Source organism: Euphorbia lathyris, chromosome 8 (genome assembly GCF_963576675.1).
Source record: "Euphorbia lathyris chromosome 8, ddEupLath1.1, whole genome shotgun sequence".
NCBI classification, from domain to species: domain Eukaryota; kingdom Viridiplantae; phylum Streptophyta; class Magnoliopsida; order Malpighiales; family Euphorbiaceae; genus Euphorbia; species Euphorbia lathyris.
The window spans coordinates 27,108,942-27,125,398 of NC_088917.1; the positions used below are offsets into that span (position 1 = coordinate 27,108,942).

Consider the following 16,457-nt stretch of genomic DNA (forward strand, 5'->3'; position numbering starts at 1 on the left):
ACTAATTGCTCGGTCATTGAGGAACCACCCAGAGTAGATTGATTGGAAAGGAAGAAAAATGTCAATAATGATGCTACTACTATTAGTTTTACAAGTCTGTTAGCGTACTTAAAAATCTGCTAGCATTTACAAATAGTAAATCGTTGTAACCCTTTAGTCAAAGTTATCAGAATAACAAGTTACTAGTGTTAGTGGTTGTTATGAGTGCTTCTAAGATGGTGAGCTAGATAGGAACTAGCACTATATCTATCTATCATGTAAAGCATGAGAATCAAGGTCACTTTTAACATATTTGCTAATAACTACCTAAAAATTATCTGCAACCACCACAATATAGAGTTGTGATTTTGTAAAATAATATTTACACATCTACAGAGCAACATCATCAAATCATTAGACACACTCTATACTAGATAGTGCCATAGTGAATAACTGTAAGTTTGAATTAAGATAAAATTTCTGTTACGATAATCAAATTGCCCACTATCTTGTATTATATGACTACTCCATATTGCATTAGGAAAAGGAATGTGTAATTTTAATTAACTGTTAGTATGTTACCTTATTTATCTATCATATAAAGCATGAGAATCAAGGTCACTAGATAGGAACAGTTCTCTTTGTCCCTTCACGAAGAACCTGTGGAGGTCTCATTACAGTTCTCCGCCTATCTCCAGCAACCTCCGGATTGTTTTCACGCAAAATAGGTGGAGAATGATGCCTTCCCGGATTCTTTGTCCCTTCACGCAAAACATATAAAGAATGCTCCATGCTTCCTTTTCTTTTTGCAATTGGTCATAAATTCTGATCTTTTGGAGATGATGCCTTCCCGGTCTGGCGTAACATTTCTGCAAGTTTGCAGCAACCATAAAGAAAATTTCACACCAGTAAATAAAGCAATTAAACTAATGTAATTCAACTTTCACGTTATCCAACTAAGGTGGTCACAGATAATCACAAATAGTCAAATACAACAATAAACCATAAACTGCATGAGTTAAGTTCTAGTTAACTACTAAGGCATAATCAGAAATTCATAATACCGACTTAAAAGTTAAAACTAAAGTATTCATACTTTGTTTCTGCCCTTTTCTTTTATTTCTAAACTAATATCTCATTCATCTTATTTTTAATCCATGGCTGATAATAAAAGAATTTAAAAAACCCAAAATACCCTAAACAGTCTAACGAAGTCGAGGCGAGCGCCTGGCTGATAGCGCCCGACTCTGTTATCCATAGGCGCTAAGGATGGAGTTTCTCTAATTTAATCCAAGCAGAGTATGGTATCCTATAAAGCACCCACTCTTCCTCGGGGTTGGAGTGGCGGTGTCAGACTTGCCGGATATAGGGACTCGCCGGAGACAAGGCTGGGACACCGGGGGACACGGACGGACAGGGCTGCTGGGAAGAAAAGTGTAAAATTTTAGAGGCTTTCTAAACTTCTTCAAAAGAGAGGTTTAATTACAAAATTTAGACAAAAAAACCCCTAATATATCTCTTATTCTCTATCGGTATGTGCTTCTCTCTGTTTCTACCAATCGCGACCCATTTTGGGTCTTCTTCCCTTGTGCGATATTTTGCTCTCTTATTTGTGCGATTTGTCCCTTCACGAAGAACTTATGGAGGTCTCATTACAGTTCTCCGCCTATCTCCAGCAACCTCCGGATTGTTTTCATGCAAAATAGGTGGAGAACTTCCCGGATTCTTTGTCCCTTCATGCAAAACAAATAAAGAATGCTCAATGCTTCTTTTTCTTTTTGTAATTGGCCATAAATTCTGATCTTTTGGAGATGATGCCTTCCCGGTCTGGCGTAACATCTCTGTAAGTTTGCAATAGCCATGAAGAAAATTTCACACCAGTAAACAAAGCAATTAAACTAATGTAATTCAACTTCCACGTTATCCAACTAAGGTGGTCACAAATAATCACAAATAGTCAAATACCAACAATAAACCTTAAACTGCATGAGTTAAGTTCTAGTTAACTACTAAGGCATAATCATAAACTCCTAATACCGACTTAAAAGTTAAAAGGGGTGTACAATGGATAATTTTTTTTGAATTTGGAACCCAACCCAACTCAACCCACTAAAACTAATACTTCATGGATTGGTTGTTAAAACCAACCCAACCCACCAAATATTCAAATTAAAAGAGTTGGGTTGGGTTAGGTTGAATGTTAATTCAAATAATTCAAAATGACAACTATATATATAAAAAAAAAACTATAACTTTGAAAATATTAATTATTTTATGACTTTTTTTAGCCAATGTAGCAACATTACTAAACTAATATATCAACTAAAAAAAACAATAGTTGTAACTTATAAACAACTTAACTAAAATATCAATTAAAATAATAACTCCAAATTTTTCAAAAAAAAAACCTATAAATTTGTTCACTTGAATTTCAATTAACATACACGTAAAAACTATTAGTCCAAATAATGTTATGTTCTATCAAATTAAAATATAACAATATTACATTAAGACAACCTTCAATCAAATTAAAAAGTTTTCGATAGAACATCATCAAACAACAATGTAGTAACATCCAAATCATCTCATGCATCGGGGTGTGTTGCTATGCCTGCATCCGAGAAAGAAACAACATAAATAAAAGAAATAAAAAGATAGATTATAAACAACCTACAAACTTTTAATGTAGTATTGCAACTATATTGAAGTATCAGATTTTAGGTACCATTACCTCGATTAGATTGATTATTCTTAAATGGATGGTTTACACAACTCGGAAAATTCTGAAAAAAATACAAAAAATCAAATTTCATAAGATAAAAAAATTAAAAGTCAATGATAACTTTATTTATTTATGCAAAAGTACCTGACTCGAGCTCCTCATACATTTCCACCGTGTACATAACTTCTCGGAGGTCAATTGGAATAGGAGTGGATCTCAACCAATTTTGACAACAAACTAATGCTTCAACCATCAAAGGTGACAATGAACTCCTAAAAGGGTCTAATATTCGACCTCATGTGCTAAATGCAGACTCAAATGTAACAGTAGATATGGGAATTGCTAAGACATCTTTGGCTACTTGAGAAAGCATTGGATATTTGGAAGCATTATTTTTCCACCATCTTAAAACATAACAAATTTCATCAATTTCCTCACAACTTTTTGACAAGTATCTAGGAAGCTCTGACTTGGTCTCCAATTTTTGTATCCCTTTTCTATGCCTAGAGTACTTTTGTTGCAAAGAAAGAACAGTATTATCTTCCATGTCATCTACAATCAATTCATCAGAATTTTGACTGCTTGAATACACCCCAAAACACATAGACTCATAATGAGCATATAATCTATATAATGTTTCTTCCACTCTATCTCTCATCAACCTACCTTTATATTCACCATAAACCTTATCAAAACAAAACCCCACATACCCCATCTTAAAGCGAGGGTCTAAAATGACTGCAACAAATAATACAAAATTAAGATTTGCATCATTTTTCCAGTATTTGTCAAGCTTCTTCTTCATTTTTATAGCCATACAACTCAAGTAAGCATCACTACTTCTCATCAAAGTGTTTAATCTATCAACCAATGCCATAAGCTCATGAAAAAAGCATTTGATATGACATATAATGAACCTGAAAATCTTAATGTCACAGTGTAAAAAAGATTTAAAAACTTCACAAACACCTTAGCAATATCTCAATCTTCCTTCATAGGAGGACCAATGTTCTTAGACTTATCAAAATAAGAAAGATAATTAGGATCCACTTCAATCCTTCCAAAAGCTTTCTCAAAATTTTCAGCCACTTCCAACATTTTGTATGTAGAGTTCCATCTAGTCTCAACATCAAGATATACGAGACCCTTGTGTTCTATTTTGAGTTTCTCTACACATTCTTTGAATGATTGTGATCTAGCAGGAGAAGATCTCACATATCTAACCGCATTCCTAATTTTGACAATAGAATCATGAACATCTTCTAAACCCTCCTTAACTACAAGGTTTAATATGTGAGCGCAACACCTCACATACACAAACTCATGTCTTAAGATTGTATCTCTCCAATGCATAGTTTCTTTCTTCAAATATCTAATTGCTCCATCATTAGAAGTTGCATTATCCACGCTAAGAGTGAAAATGTTATCTATTCCCCATTTTAGCAAGCAACTCTCAACCATCTTTCCAATTGTTTCCCCCTTATGATTAGGAACTAAACAAAAATTCAAAATCCTTTTATGCAAGTTCCATTCTCTCTATTTCTTCCAATCGCGACCCTTTTTGTGTCTTCTTCCCTTTTGCGATATTTTGCGCTCTTATCTGTGTGATTTGTCCCTTCACGAAGAACTTGTGGATGTCTCATTACAGTTCTCTGCCTATCTCTAGCAACCTCCGGATTGTTTTCATGCAAAATAGGTGGAGAATGATGCCTTCCCGAATTCTTTGTCCCTTCATGTAAAACAAATAAAGAATGCTCAATGCTTCTTTTTCTTTTTGTAATTGGCCATAACTTCTGATCTTTTGGAGATGATGCCTTCCCGGTCTGGCGTAACATCTCTGTAAGTTTGCAATAGCCATGAAGAAAATTTCACACCAGTAAACAAAGCAATTAAACAAATGTAATTCAACTTCCACGTTATCCAACTAAGGTGGTCACAAATAATCACAAATAGTCAAATACCAACAATAAACCATAAACTGCATGAGTTAAGTTCTAGTTAACTACTAAGGCATAATCATAAACTCCTAATACCGACTTAAAAGTTAAAAGGGGTGTACAATGGATAATTTTTTTTTGAATTTGGAACCCAACCCAACTCAACCCACTAAAACTAATACTTCATGGATTGGTTGTTAAAACCAACCCAACCCACCAAATATTCAAATTAAAAGAGTTGGGTTGGGTTAGGTTGAATGTTAATTCAAATAATTCAAAATGACAACTATATATATAAAAAAAACTATAACTTTGAAAATATTAATTATTTTATGACTTTTTTTAGCCAATGTAGCAACATTACTAAACTAATATATCAACTAAAAAAACAATAGTTGTAACTTATAAACAACTTAACTAAAATATCAATTAAAATAATAACTCCAAATTTTTCAAAAAAAAAACCTATAAATTTGTTCACTTGAATTTCAATTAACATACACGTAAAAACTATTAGTCAAAATAATGTAATTCTATCAAATTAAAATATAACAATATTATACTAAGACAACCTTCAATCAAATTAAAAAGTTTTCGATAGAACATCACCAAACAACAATGTATTAACATCCAAATCATCTAACGCATCGGGGTGTGTTGTTATGCCTGCATCCGAGAAAGAAAGAAAATAAATAAATAAATAAAATAAAAAGATAGATTATAAACAACCTAAAAACTTTTAATGTAGTACTGCAACTATATTGAACTATCAGATTTTAGGTACCATTACCTCGATTAGATTGATTATTCTTGAATGGACGGTTTACATAACTCGGCAAATTCTGAAAAAAAAATACAAAAAATCAAATAAGATAAAAAATTAAAAGTCAATGATAACTTTATTTATTTATGCAAAAGTACCTGACTCGAGCTCCTCATACATTTCCACCGTGTCCATAGCTTCCCGGAGGTCAATTGGAATAGGAGTGGATCTCAACCAATTTTGACAACAAACTAATGCTTCAACCATCAAAGGTGACAATGAACTCCTAAAAGGGTCTAATATTCGACCTTTTGTGCTAAATGCAGACTCAGATGCAACAGTAGATACGGGAATTGCTAAGACATCCTTGGCTACTTGAGAAAGCATTAGGTATTTGGAAGCATTATTTTTCCACCGTCTTAAAACATCAAAAATTTCATCAATTTTCTCACAACTTTCTGACAAGTATCTAGCAACCTCTGATTTGGTCTCCAATTTTTGTATCCCTTTTCTATGCCTAGAGTACTTTTGTTGAAAAGAAAGAACAGTATTATCTTTCATGTCATCTACAATCAATTCATCAGAATTTTGACTGTTTGAATACACCCCAAAACACATAGACTCATAATGAGCATATAATCTATATAATGTTTCTTCCACTCTATCTCTCATCAACCTACCTTTATATTCACCATAAACCTCATCAAAACAAATGCCCACATACCCCATCTTAAAACGAGGGTCTAAAATAACTGCAACAAGTAATACAAAATTAAGATTTGCATCATTTTCCCAGTATTTGTCAAGTTTATTCTTCATTTTTATAGCCATCCAACTCAAGTAAGCATCACTACTTCTCATCAAAGTGTTTAATCTATCAACCAGTGTCATAAGCTTATGAAAAAAAGCATTTGATCTGACATATAATGAACTTGAAAATCTTAATGTCACAGTGTAAAAAAGTTTTAAAAACTTCACAAACACCCTAGCAATATCCCAATCTTCCTTCATAGGAAGACCAATGTTCTTAGACTTATCAAAATAAGAAAGATAATTAGGATCCACTTCAAGCCTTCCAAAAGCTTTCTCAAATTTTTCAGCCACTTCCAACATTTTGTATGTAGAGTTCCATCTAGTCTCAACATCAAGACATACGAGACCCTTGTGTTCTATTTTGAGTTTCTCTACACATGCTTTGAATGATTGTGATCTAGCAGGAGAAGATCTCACATATCTAACCGCATTCCTAATTTTGACAATAGAATCATGAACATCTTCTAAACCCTCATTAACTACAAGGTTTAGTATGTGAGCACAACACCTCACATGCATAAACTCATGTCCTAAGATTGTATCTCTCCAATGCATGGTTTCTTTCTTCAAATATCTAATTGCTCCATCATTAGAACTTGCATTATCCACGGTAAGAGTGAAAATGTTATCTATTCCCCATTCTAGCAGGCAACTCTCAACCATCTTTCCAATTGTTTCCCCCTTATGATTAGGAACTAAACAAAAATTCAAAATCCTTTTATGCAAGTTCCATTCTCTCTGTTTATTCCAATCGCGACCCTTTTTGTGTCTTCTTCCCTTGTGTGATATTTTTCTCTCTTGTCTGTGCAATTTGTCCCTTCATGAATAACTTGTGGAGGTCTCATTACAGTTCTCTGCCTATCTCCAGCAACCGCCGGATTGTTTTCACGCAAAATAGGTGGAGAATGATGCCTTCCCGGATTCTTTGTCCCTTCATGCAAAACATATAAAAAATGCTTAATGCTTATTTTTCTTTTTGTAATTGGCCATAAATTTTGATCTTTTGGAGATGATGCCTTCCCGGTCTGGTGTAACATCTCTGCAAGTTTGCAACAACCATGAAGAAAATTTCACACCAGTAAACAAAGCAATTAAACTAATGTAATTCAATTTCCATATTATCCAACTAAGGTGGTCACAAATAATCACAAATAGTCAAATACCAACAATAAACCATAAACTGCATGAGTTAAATTCTAGTTAACTACTAATGCATAATCATAAACTCATAATACCGACTTAAAAGTTAAAAGGGGTGTACAATGGATAATTTTTTTGAATTTGGAACTCAACCCAACCCAACCCACTAAAACAAATACTTCATGGATTGGTTGTTAAAACCAACCCAACCCAACCCATCAAATATTCAAATTAAAAGAGTTGGGTTGGGTTGAATGTTTATTCAGATAATTCAAAATGACAACTATATATAAAAAAAACTATAACTTTGTAAGTATTAATTATTTTATGACTTTTTTTAGCCAATGTAGCAACATTACTAAACTAATATATCCACTAAAATATCAATTAAAATAATAACTCCAAATTTTTCAAAAAAAAAACCTATAAATTTGTTCACTTGAATTTCAATTAACATACACGTAAAAACTATTAGTGCAAATAATGTACTGTTCTATCAAATTAAAATATAACAATATTATACTAAGACAACCTTCAATCAAATTAAAAAGTTTTCGATAGAACATCATCAAACAATAATGTATTAACATCCAAATCATCTAACGCATCGGGGTGTGTTGCTATGCCTGCATCCGAGAAAGAAAGAAAATAAATAAATAAAAGAAATAAAAAGATAGATTATAAACAACCTACAAACTTTTAATGTAGTATTGCAACTATATTGAAGTATCAGATTTTAGGTACCATTACCTCGATTAGATTGATTATTCTTGAATGGATGGTTACATAACTCGGCAAATTCTGAAAAAAAAATACAAAAAATCAAATTTCATAAGATAAAAAAAATTAAAAGTCAATGATAACTTTATTTATTTATGCAAAAGTACATGACTCGAGCTCCTCATACATTTCCACTGTGTCCATAGCTTCTCGAAGGTCAATTGGAATAGGAGTGGATCTCAACCAATTTTAACAAGAAACTAATGCTTCAACCATCAAAGGTGACAATGAACTCCTAAAAGGGTCTAATATTCGACCTCCTGTGCTAAATGCAAACTCAGATGCAACAATAGATACGGGAATTGCTAAGACATCCTTGACTACTTGAGAAAGCATTGGGTATTTGGAAGCATTATTTTTCCACCATCTTAAAACATCAAAAATTTCATCAATTTTCTCACAACTTTCTGACAAGTATCTAGCAACCTCTGACCTGGTCTCCAATTTTTGTGTCCCTTTTCTATGCCTAGAGTACTTTTGTTGAAAAGAAAGAACAATATTATCTTCCATGTCATCTACAATCAATTCATCCGAATTTTGACTGCTTGAATACACCCCAAAACACATAGACTCATAATGAGCATATAATTTATATAATGTTTCTTCCACTCTATCTCTCATCAACCTACCTTTATGTTCACCATAAACCTCATCAAAACAAAACCCCACATACCCCATCTTAAAGCGATGGTCTAAAATAACTACAACAAATAATACAAAATTAAGATTTGCATCATTTTCCCAGTATTTGTCAAGCTTCTTCTTCATTTTTATAGCCATACAACTCAAGTAAGCATCACTACTTCTCATCAAAATGTTTAATCTATCAACCAATGCCATAAGCTCATGAAAAAAAGCATTTGATGTGACATATAATGAACCTGAAAATCTTATTGTCATAGTGTAAAAAAGTTTTTAAAAACTTCACAAACACCCTAGCAATATCCCAATCTTCCTTCATAGGAGGACCAGTGTTCTTAGACTTATCAAAATAAGAAAGATAATTAGGATCCACTTCAAGCCTTCCAAAAGCTTTCTCAAAATTTTCAGCCACTTCCAACATTTTGTATGTAGAGTTCCATCTAGTCTCAACATCAAGACATACGAGACCCTTGTGTTCTATTTTGAGTTTCTCTACACATGCTTTGAATGATTGTGATCTAGCAGGAGAAGATCTCACATATTTAACCGCATCCCTTATGCGAGCCTATTCCAAATCCAAAGAGGTAAGTGTTGGTCCCGTGTGATTACTTCCAAGGGGGGGTTAGGAACTAATATAACTTTTTCGTTTAATTGTATACTGACTTAGTTATTTTGCGAGTTTGTCAACTCAGCTTTTGGTCAGCTTGGCCAGATATGCTATAAGACAGCTTTGGCTAGATATTGACTAAAGCTGTTTTATTTTATAAGTTAGATATTGACACTCTTGGAGGTCAGCTTCTAACTCAGCACTTGAAATTACTCAGAGTCAACTTTAAACAATTTTATATGCTGAGTAAACTTCACACACAACACATGCACATATATATATTAAGAGAGAGAGTTTAGAGATTACTCAGTATCACTTATCCTGGTTCGGCCTCTCCGCCTACGTCCAGTCCCCAAAGTCTTCCAGGCTTTTAGAATCCAATACTGAGCTCTTTAAAGGTAGAGCACAAACCAATTACAAGGCAGTTGAATATGCAAGAGTACATTCCTCTATTCGTCTACTCAACTCCTACTAAGTGCTACAGCCCAGCACCTAGATTTCTCTACCACTGAATGTTTACAACCAAACACTCAGCACTACACTCTCAATCTTACAATTGATAAACACTTGTTCCTTTTCAAATAAAGAACACTTTAGAAGATTACAAGTAATCACTCTAGCATTTACACAAAGAATAGAAGATGGGTGTAAGATCTCTTTTTGTATCTAAGTGCTCTTGTATCTTTTCTTTCTTGTATTTTTCTTTTTGTAGTTCGGCTTCTGATCCAAGAGGTTTTATTGTCCTTATATAGGGAAAATCTTTGATGGATCATTTTGAAATGATGTAGTCGTTGATGTTAAAACGGCTCTTTTAGGGGACAGATTCTGGTCAGCTTCAGACTGTTCCGGCCATTCCCTTCCTCTGCATTCCTTCAGACGTCAGGCTTGTCTTCTTGCGTCTGGCTTGTCCTTTTGTGTTAGTTGTCCTTTACCAATAATTCATTGACCCATACATCTCGGAATGTGTCTTTTGTGTATTTCCAAGGATTCAATTATTGGTGCAGAGGGGCGGTAATCATTGTCTTTTAGCAAACGACTTTTTCATGCTGTCCTGAAGAATCACTCAGCTTCTACTGCGTAAATCATTATCATCGGCAATTTTCAAGCTGAGTATATTTTTAGTCGGCTCAACTTCGTGAGACAGTTGTTGTGGGCGTGTATGTCTTTGTCTTTTGATGCTAAGTTTGATTCCACTCAGCTTGATACTTTAGGCTTCTATGCTGACCTTAGCTTGTTTTGTTCATTTCATGCTGACTTCTTCCTGTCTTACTTTTTATATTTATCTTTATTTATATTCATACTCAACATTGAACAAACGGATTAGTACAATTAAAATAAAGCACTTAAATTTAATTGTCTCTTAATCATGGATGATTTTGTCAAATCAAAATCTTGTGGAAAGGTGTTTCAACAAACTCCCCCATTTTGATGTTGGCAAAATGTATAATTATGGAACTCAGTTTTGAAATTCCCCATGATTGATTTATTTTTCATATTTCTGAAATTTCTCCCCCCGTAAGGGTTGCATCTGTTAATTTACCTCTTAAACCTTCTAAGATTTTATTTTGAGACAAACTAAGGATGTGTGTACTGACTTAATTTATTTTGAGTCTAGGTCAGCTTTCAGAAATGCTTGAATACTCAGTTTGATTTACTCGTTATTATGTATACTGAGTATTTGTTTGTTCAATTTGCTTATGTTAAAGTGTATTAACAAGCATGGCATTTGAACAGAATTAAAAAAGTTCATTGGATAGAGTGAAGCATACACATACACAATACTGGTGCCCACAAAGTAGATTTTTAACCAAACAAAAACTTAAGTTTCACTTGTGCTACAAGCACAGCCTTAACCCTTTCTTTTCTCACTCTAAGGCCTTACCCTTTCCTTTCACTTTGCTCCCTGATGCACCTGTCTTTTGTTGAGTTCCAGCTTGAGTTCTCTCCCCCGTTTTGCCAGCATCGGGTTTATAGACAAAGGTGTCATTTCTTGCAGCTGAGGATAGAACATTGGAATAGCGTTGTAAACGCTTCGTGCTCTCACTCAAGCCATCTATCACAGGAACGCAATCATCTCAAACGTTTCGAGGAACGGGGATGGACCTAGTGATCAGGTTGATAATACACTCATGGGACTTGCTAAGCCAAGTAAGGGAGCTAGTAATCTGAGCAAAGGATTGATGATACATCTTCAATAGGGCAGAATCATAGAAGATGCGTTGAGCATTGCCATAGCGAAGGGCCTGCAGAATTCCTTGTGAAAGTTTATCATTGGTGCTGGGATCAACATCCATCTGAGCTTTGTTGACATTTAGAAGACTTACGACTTCACTGAGTTGATCAATTGTACATTGAGAAGTGGAGGAAACGAGCTCACGTGTACAAGTGAGATCAGCAGTCAGCTTGGCAAAGCATCCCTGCAACTCAACAGATGTGGCATACTCAGGATTGGCCATTGTCCCAAGGTTGGGCAATTCTGTTCTCAGCTTGGCAAAGTGGTGATCTAACTCAGCCGAAGTTGCATATCCTGGAGTAGGTGCAGAGAGATTTGTGATTTTACCTTCAAGAGAGTTCATGTGGTTTATCATCAGAAGGAATAGCTCAGTCAGTTTGGCAATGTGATCTTGCTTAGGTTGCTGTGATTGGATGGTGGTCACAACACTGATAAGATCCTTGAGTCCCTTAATTTCAGTAAGAAGTTGAGTGATGGCAGAGATATTTGTTGACTCAGGATGAGCAGGCCTAGTAGCATCAGAAGTGGTGAACTCCTGGAGAAGAGATTGAGCTGTTTCAATGATTCGACGGCCAGACTGAGTTGCACTAAGATATGCATGTTGCTCAGTGGAAGTTGGCTCAGACGCAGGAATGGAGGTGGAGCTGGATGGTGGTGGAGTTGGGTGCTTACTAGCTTGAGTAATTGGGTCTTGATGAGGTGCAATACCAGGATGTTGAGTTTGAACAGGTGGATCCATACCTTTCTCCCCGTGTTGAGTGGCTGGATCTTCGAGCTCTTGCTCGGCAGGATTTGGATTCTCTGGAGTCTTGGCATGTTCCTCAGTGCGAGTAACAGAGGCTTGATTTTGCTTCGATTCCTTAGGAGGAGACTCAACATGGTGGGAAAAATATTCGAACTGGATAGTGGATGGATCCGTAATTTGCTCCAAAGATGGAGACTCAGCCAATAGATCAATAAGAGGAGTCTTGACAGCTTTCTTTTTCAGTCTTTTGAGGGACTTAGTTTTTGGAGGTGAAGGGTCAGTTTGAACATTTTCATCCTCAACCTCGGCTTCAACATTCAGATCCTCTCTTTGATGTTCCTCTTCTTCTTGTTCAACATGTGCCTCCTGATTTTGCTCAACATTGTCCGGCTCAGCATGATCTATTTCTTCAGCATTAAGCTGAGTATCAACCTGTCTTTGTTCTTCTCCTTCATCAGCTTGCTCAATTGGAGTTTTCTCAAGATCAATCCTAATGTTCTAAGTGCAGTGAGATTTGGGTGTCACAACCCAATCAATTGGATCAGCTTCAACAACTTTCAATCCAGAACTTCGACTTTTCTTCCTCAGAGGTTGTTCTGGGGATTCTTCACTTTCTTCCTCAGGCTTAGCTTGCCCTTTCCTTTTCTCTGCTGACTTAGGTGTAACCTGGGGTGGGTCAGCATCAACATTCTTTCCTCTGGTCATAGCCCTCTTCTTTCTGGGCACAGTTTCAATATCCTTTGCACAAGTGGCAAGTGTCTTTCTCTTCTTCTTTGCCTTGGGGGAATCGACAGGAACTTCCTCTGGTTCAACTTCTGGCTCAGCATCATCTGCTGCTAGCTCAGTTTCAGTTTCTTGTTCAGCATCATTTTATTCCTCATCTTCCTCAACATCTTCACCTCCCTTTAGAGGTTGGTTGAACAATAACCCAAATAGCAGAGCCGCGGTTATTTCTGTTCCCAAGCTTTTAGTTTCAGTTATGGTCTCAATCTTGTGATCTTCAAGGATCTTGGTGATTAGAGAACCTAGTCGAAGTTTCTTACCCCCACGTTGAAGTGCTCCTACAAAAAATACAGGCATATTGAGTGGGCAATAGGTTAGCATGTGCCATATAAAGCACTGCTCAAAGTTGGAGGCAGACGAGACTGAGTTGAGTTTAGGGAAGATGAAGTTAGTGAATAGGTAGTGCGCCATCTTCTGGTTTTGCCCCATACTGGTGATGGGGATTTCTCCTTTGTAATTTTTGGGTTTGCAAAATCCCTTCATCTGGTCAAGCTTTTCCGTTGATACCTTTCTTTCGTTGTTCTAAACTCGGTTCCTTTGTTAGGCAAGTTGAGTAAGGTTGCCAAGTAGGACAGAGTGATTACAATCTTGTGACCTTTAACGTGTGTCTCCAAATAGTCAGCATCGTCCTTGTCAACATGGAGACCAGAGTAGAATTCCCTAACCAACCGAGGATAGGTGGTTCCGGGGAGAGAGAAGAGGCATGTCCATTCGTTCTTCTCAATCCATTCACAGAATGGCTTTTCGGCGGTAGCGAAGCTGGGAGAGAACCAGCGGCACTTTAGGACTTCCAGGTTGTGGACTTTCGTGTGAACCTTTACCATGGTTCTATCCTTGGGTTTCTTCTGTTTTGAGGAACTTGCCGGGTCGGTTTGTTGGCGTTTGCTCGGAGTTAGATTAGACTGAGGAGTAGATTTGGGGCTTTCATCGGTGATCAATTTTCCAGACTTTTCACCGGAGATTTTCTGAGTGTTGGTCATTTTCAGAGATTTTTGTGGAAGATTTGAGAGAGAGAGATTCTGAATACCAAAGGAATTACGTGTGAAGAGATTTTAGGAGTAATTCATCCATTATTTATATATACCTAAAACGGTCATATTAATTGAACTAGCCGTTTTTCCTTGGGGCGTTCAACCGACAGAGATTCTGTCATTTATGACATTTCCGACGCATGGGTTGTCTCATAATTGTTTGCCTCTCCTAGGTGCTTTTTATTACACGTGTTGGCATTTAATGGTGCAAGTGGGTTTTAGCGCAGTTTTCCTAGAAAATGAACCGTTTGTGATACTGAGAACCTAGTTCTTATCGAGGTGAATTCCTACCTTAGTATATGATAGTTGCTCAGTATATGTACCTACTCAGGATAATCAAACCACATGTATGTCAACTCAGTATGAGGTGATTTTTCTACATTTTGAGCTCAGTAGTAGTTTATTTTACTCAGTATGGCATTTGCACAAACGTTCAAATTTTTACTCAGCATGGCAATCATACAACATTTACTTAGAAATTTATTGAAGGGGATTAGACATACTGATGGCTTCCCTTAGTATGTTGAATTGTTCACGTGCCAAGGGCTTGGTGAAGATATCTGCAAGCTGTTCATTTGTTGGCACATAGGTCAGCTTGATCTCATCTTTTAGTACGTGATCTCTGATGAAGTGATGCCTTATGCTGACATGCTTCATCCTGCTATGTTGGATTGGATTTTTGGACAGATCAATGGCACTCTTGTTGTCACATTTGATCTCTATTGTTTCAGTCTTCACTCCATAATCCTCAAGCTGTTGCTTTATCCAGAGGACTTGAGCAACACAGCTTCCAGCAGCCACGTACTCAGCTTCAGTTGTAGACAGGGCCACAGATGATTGCTTCTTGCTGAACCAAGATACTAGACAGCTTCTAAGGAAATGACATCCTCTTGAAGTGCTCTTACGTTCTAGCTTATCTCGTCCATAGTCAGCATCAGTATATCCAATGAGTGTGAAGTCATTTGAAGTTGGATACCATAGACCTGCATCAACTGAACTCTGCAAATATCTAAAAATTCTTTTTATAGCCGTTAGATGAGATTCTCTGGGGTCAGCTTGATATCTCGCACAATAACATACTAAGTACTGTATATCCGATCTACTAGCTGTGAGATAAAGTAACGAAGCTATCATACCTCGATAGAGTTTAGTGTCTATTGACTTACTTTTCTCATCTTTGCATAGAACAGTATCAGTACCCATAGGGGTTGATATTGGTTTGCAGTCCATCATATTGAATTTCTTTAACATTTCCTTGGTGTACTTGGACTGGCTTATGAAGATGCCATTCTTACCTTGCTTGATTTGGAGTCCAAGGAAGAAGTTGAGTTCCCCCATCATGGACATCTCGAACTCTGTTTGCATCTGTTTGCTAAATTCTTTGCACAAAGATTCATCAGTAGCACCAAATATTATATCATCTACATATATTTGCGCAAGTAGGGTATGTTTTCCCTTTCTCTTAATGAACAAGGTTGTGTCAGCTTTTCCCCTGACATAGTTCCTGGTTAGCAGGAAGTTGGTCAACCTCTCATACCAAGCTCTTGGAGCTTGTTTTAGGCCGTACAGGGCCTTTTTAAGTTTATAAACGTGGTTTGGAAATTTTGGATCTTCAAACCCAGGAGGTTGATTAACATATACCTCTTCGTTTATGAAACCATTAAGAAATGCACTTTTGACATCCATTTGGTATAACTTAAAGTTCATGAAACTGGCATAGGCACATAATATACGTATTGCTTCTAACCTAGCAACAGGTGCAAATGTTTCCCCATAGTCAATACCCTCTTGCTGACTATACCCTTGGGCTACAAGTCGAGCTTTGTTTCTTATTACATTTCCATGCTCATCTAGTTTGTTTCTAAAAACCCACTTAGTTCCTATAGGCTTTTGATTCCTAGGCTTAGGCACTAAATCCCATACCTCATTTCTGGTGAATTGGTCAAGCTCTTCTTGCATGGCATTGATCCAATATTCATCGTGCTCAGCATCAGCAAAGTTCTTTGGTTCATGTATTGAGATGAATGCAACATTGCTGAGGTATTTCCTGAGCTGATCTCTGGTCATCAGCTTGTTGTCAGCAACATCAAGAATGGACTTTTCTGAATGTCCTCTTGGGATTTTTATTTCTTTAGGCAATGTTGAGTCGTTTGGAATAGGTGTTTCTACAATCTCTACAGGAATAGATTGGTCAGTATGTTATTTCAACTTCTTGTTTACCTTTGGTCAGCCCTTGTATTGATGATTCAGAGGCTCCATTTTGATCAGCGGAAGCTGAGCTT

General features: G+C 36.3%; 1 protein-coding gene across 1 annotated transcript in view; it reads right to left on the minus strand.

Annotated features, from left to right (window-relative positions):
* Positions 1–600: 600 nt before the first annotated feature.
* Positions 601–16,457, minus strand: part of LOC136203895 (eukaryotic translation initiation factor 2 subunit beta-like) — a 51,147-nt gene continuing 35,290 nt past the window's right edge. The window contains exon 6 of the mRNA XM_065995111.1: positions 601–732. Coding sequence (XP_065851183.1) covers positions 601–732 — 132 coding nt within the window. The remainder of the gene's footprint in view (positions 733–16,457) is intronic.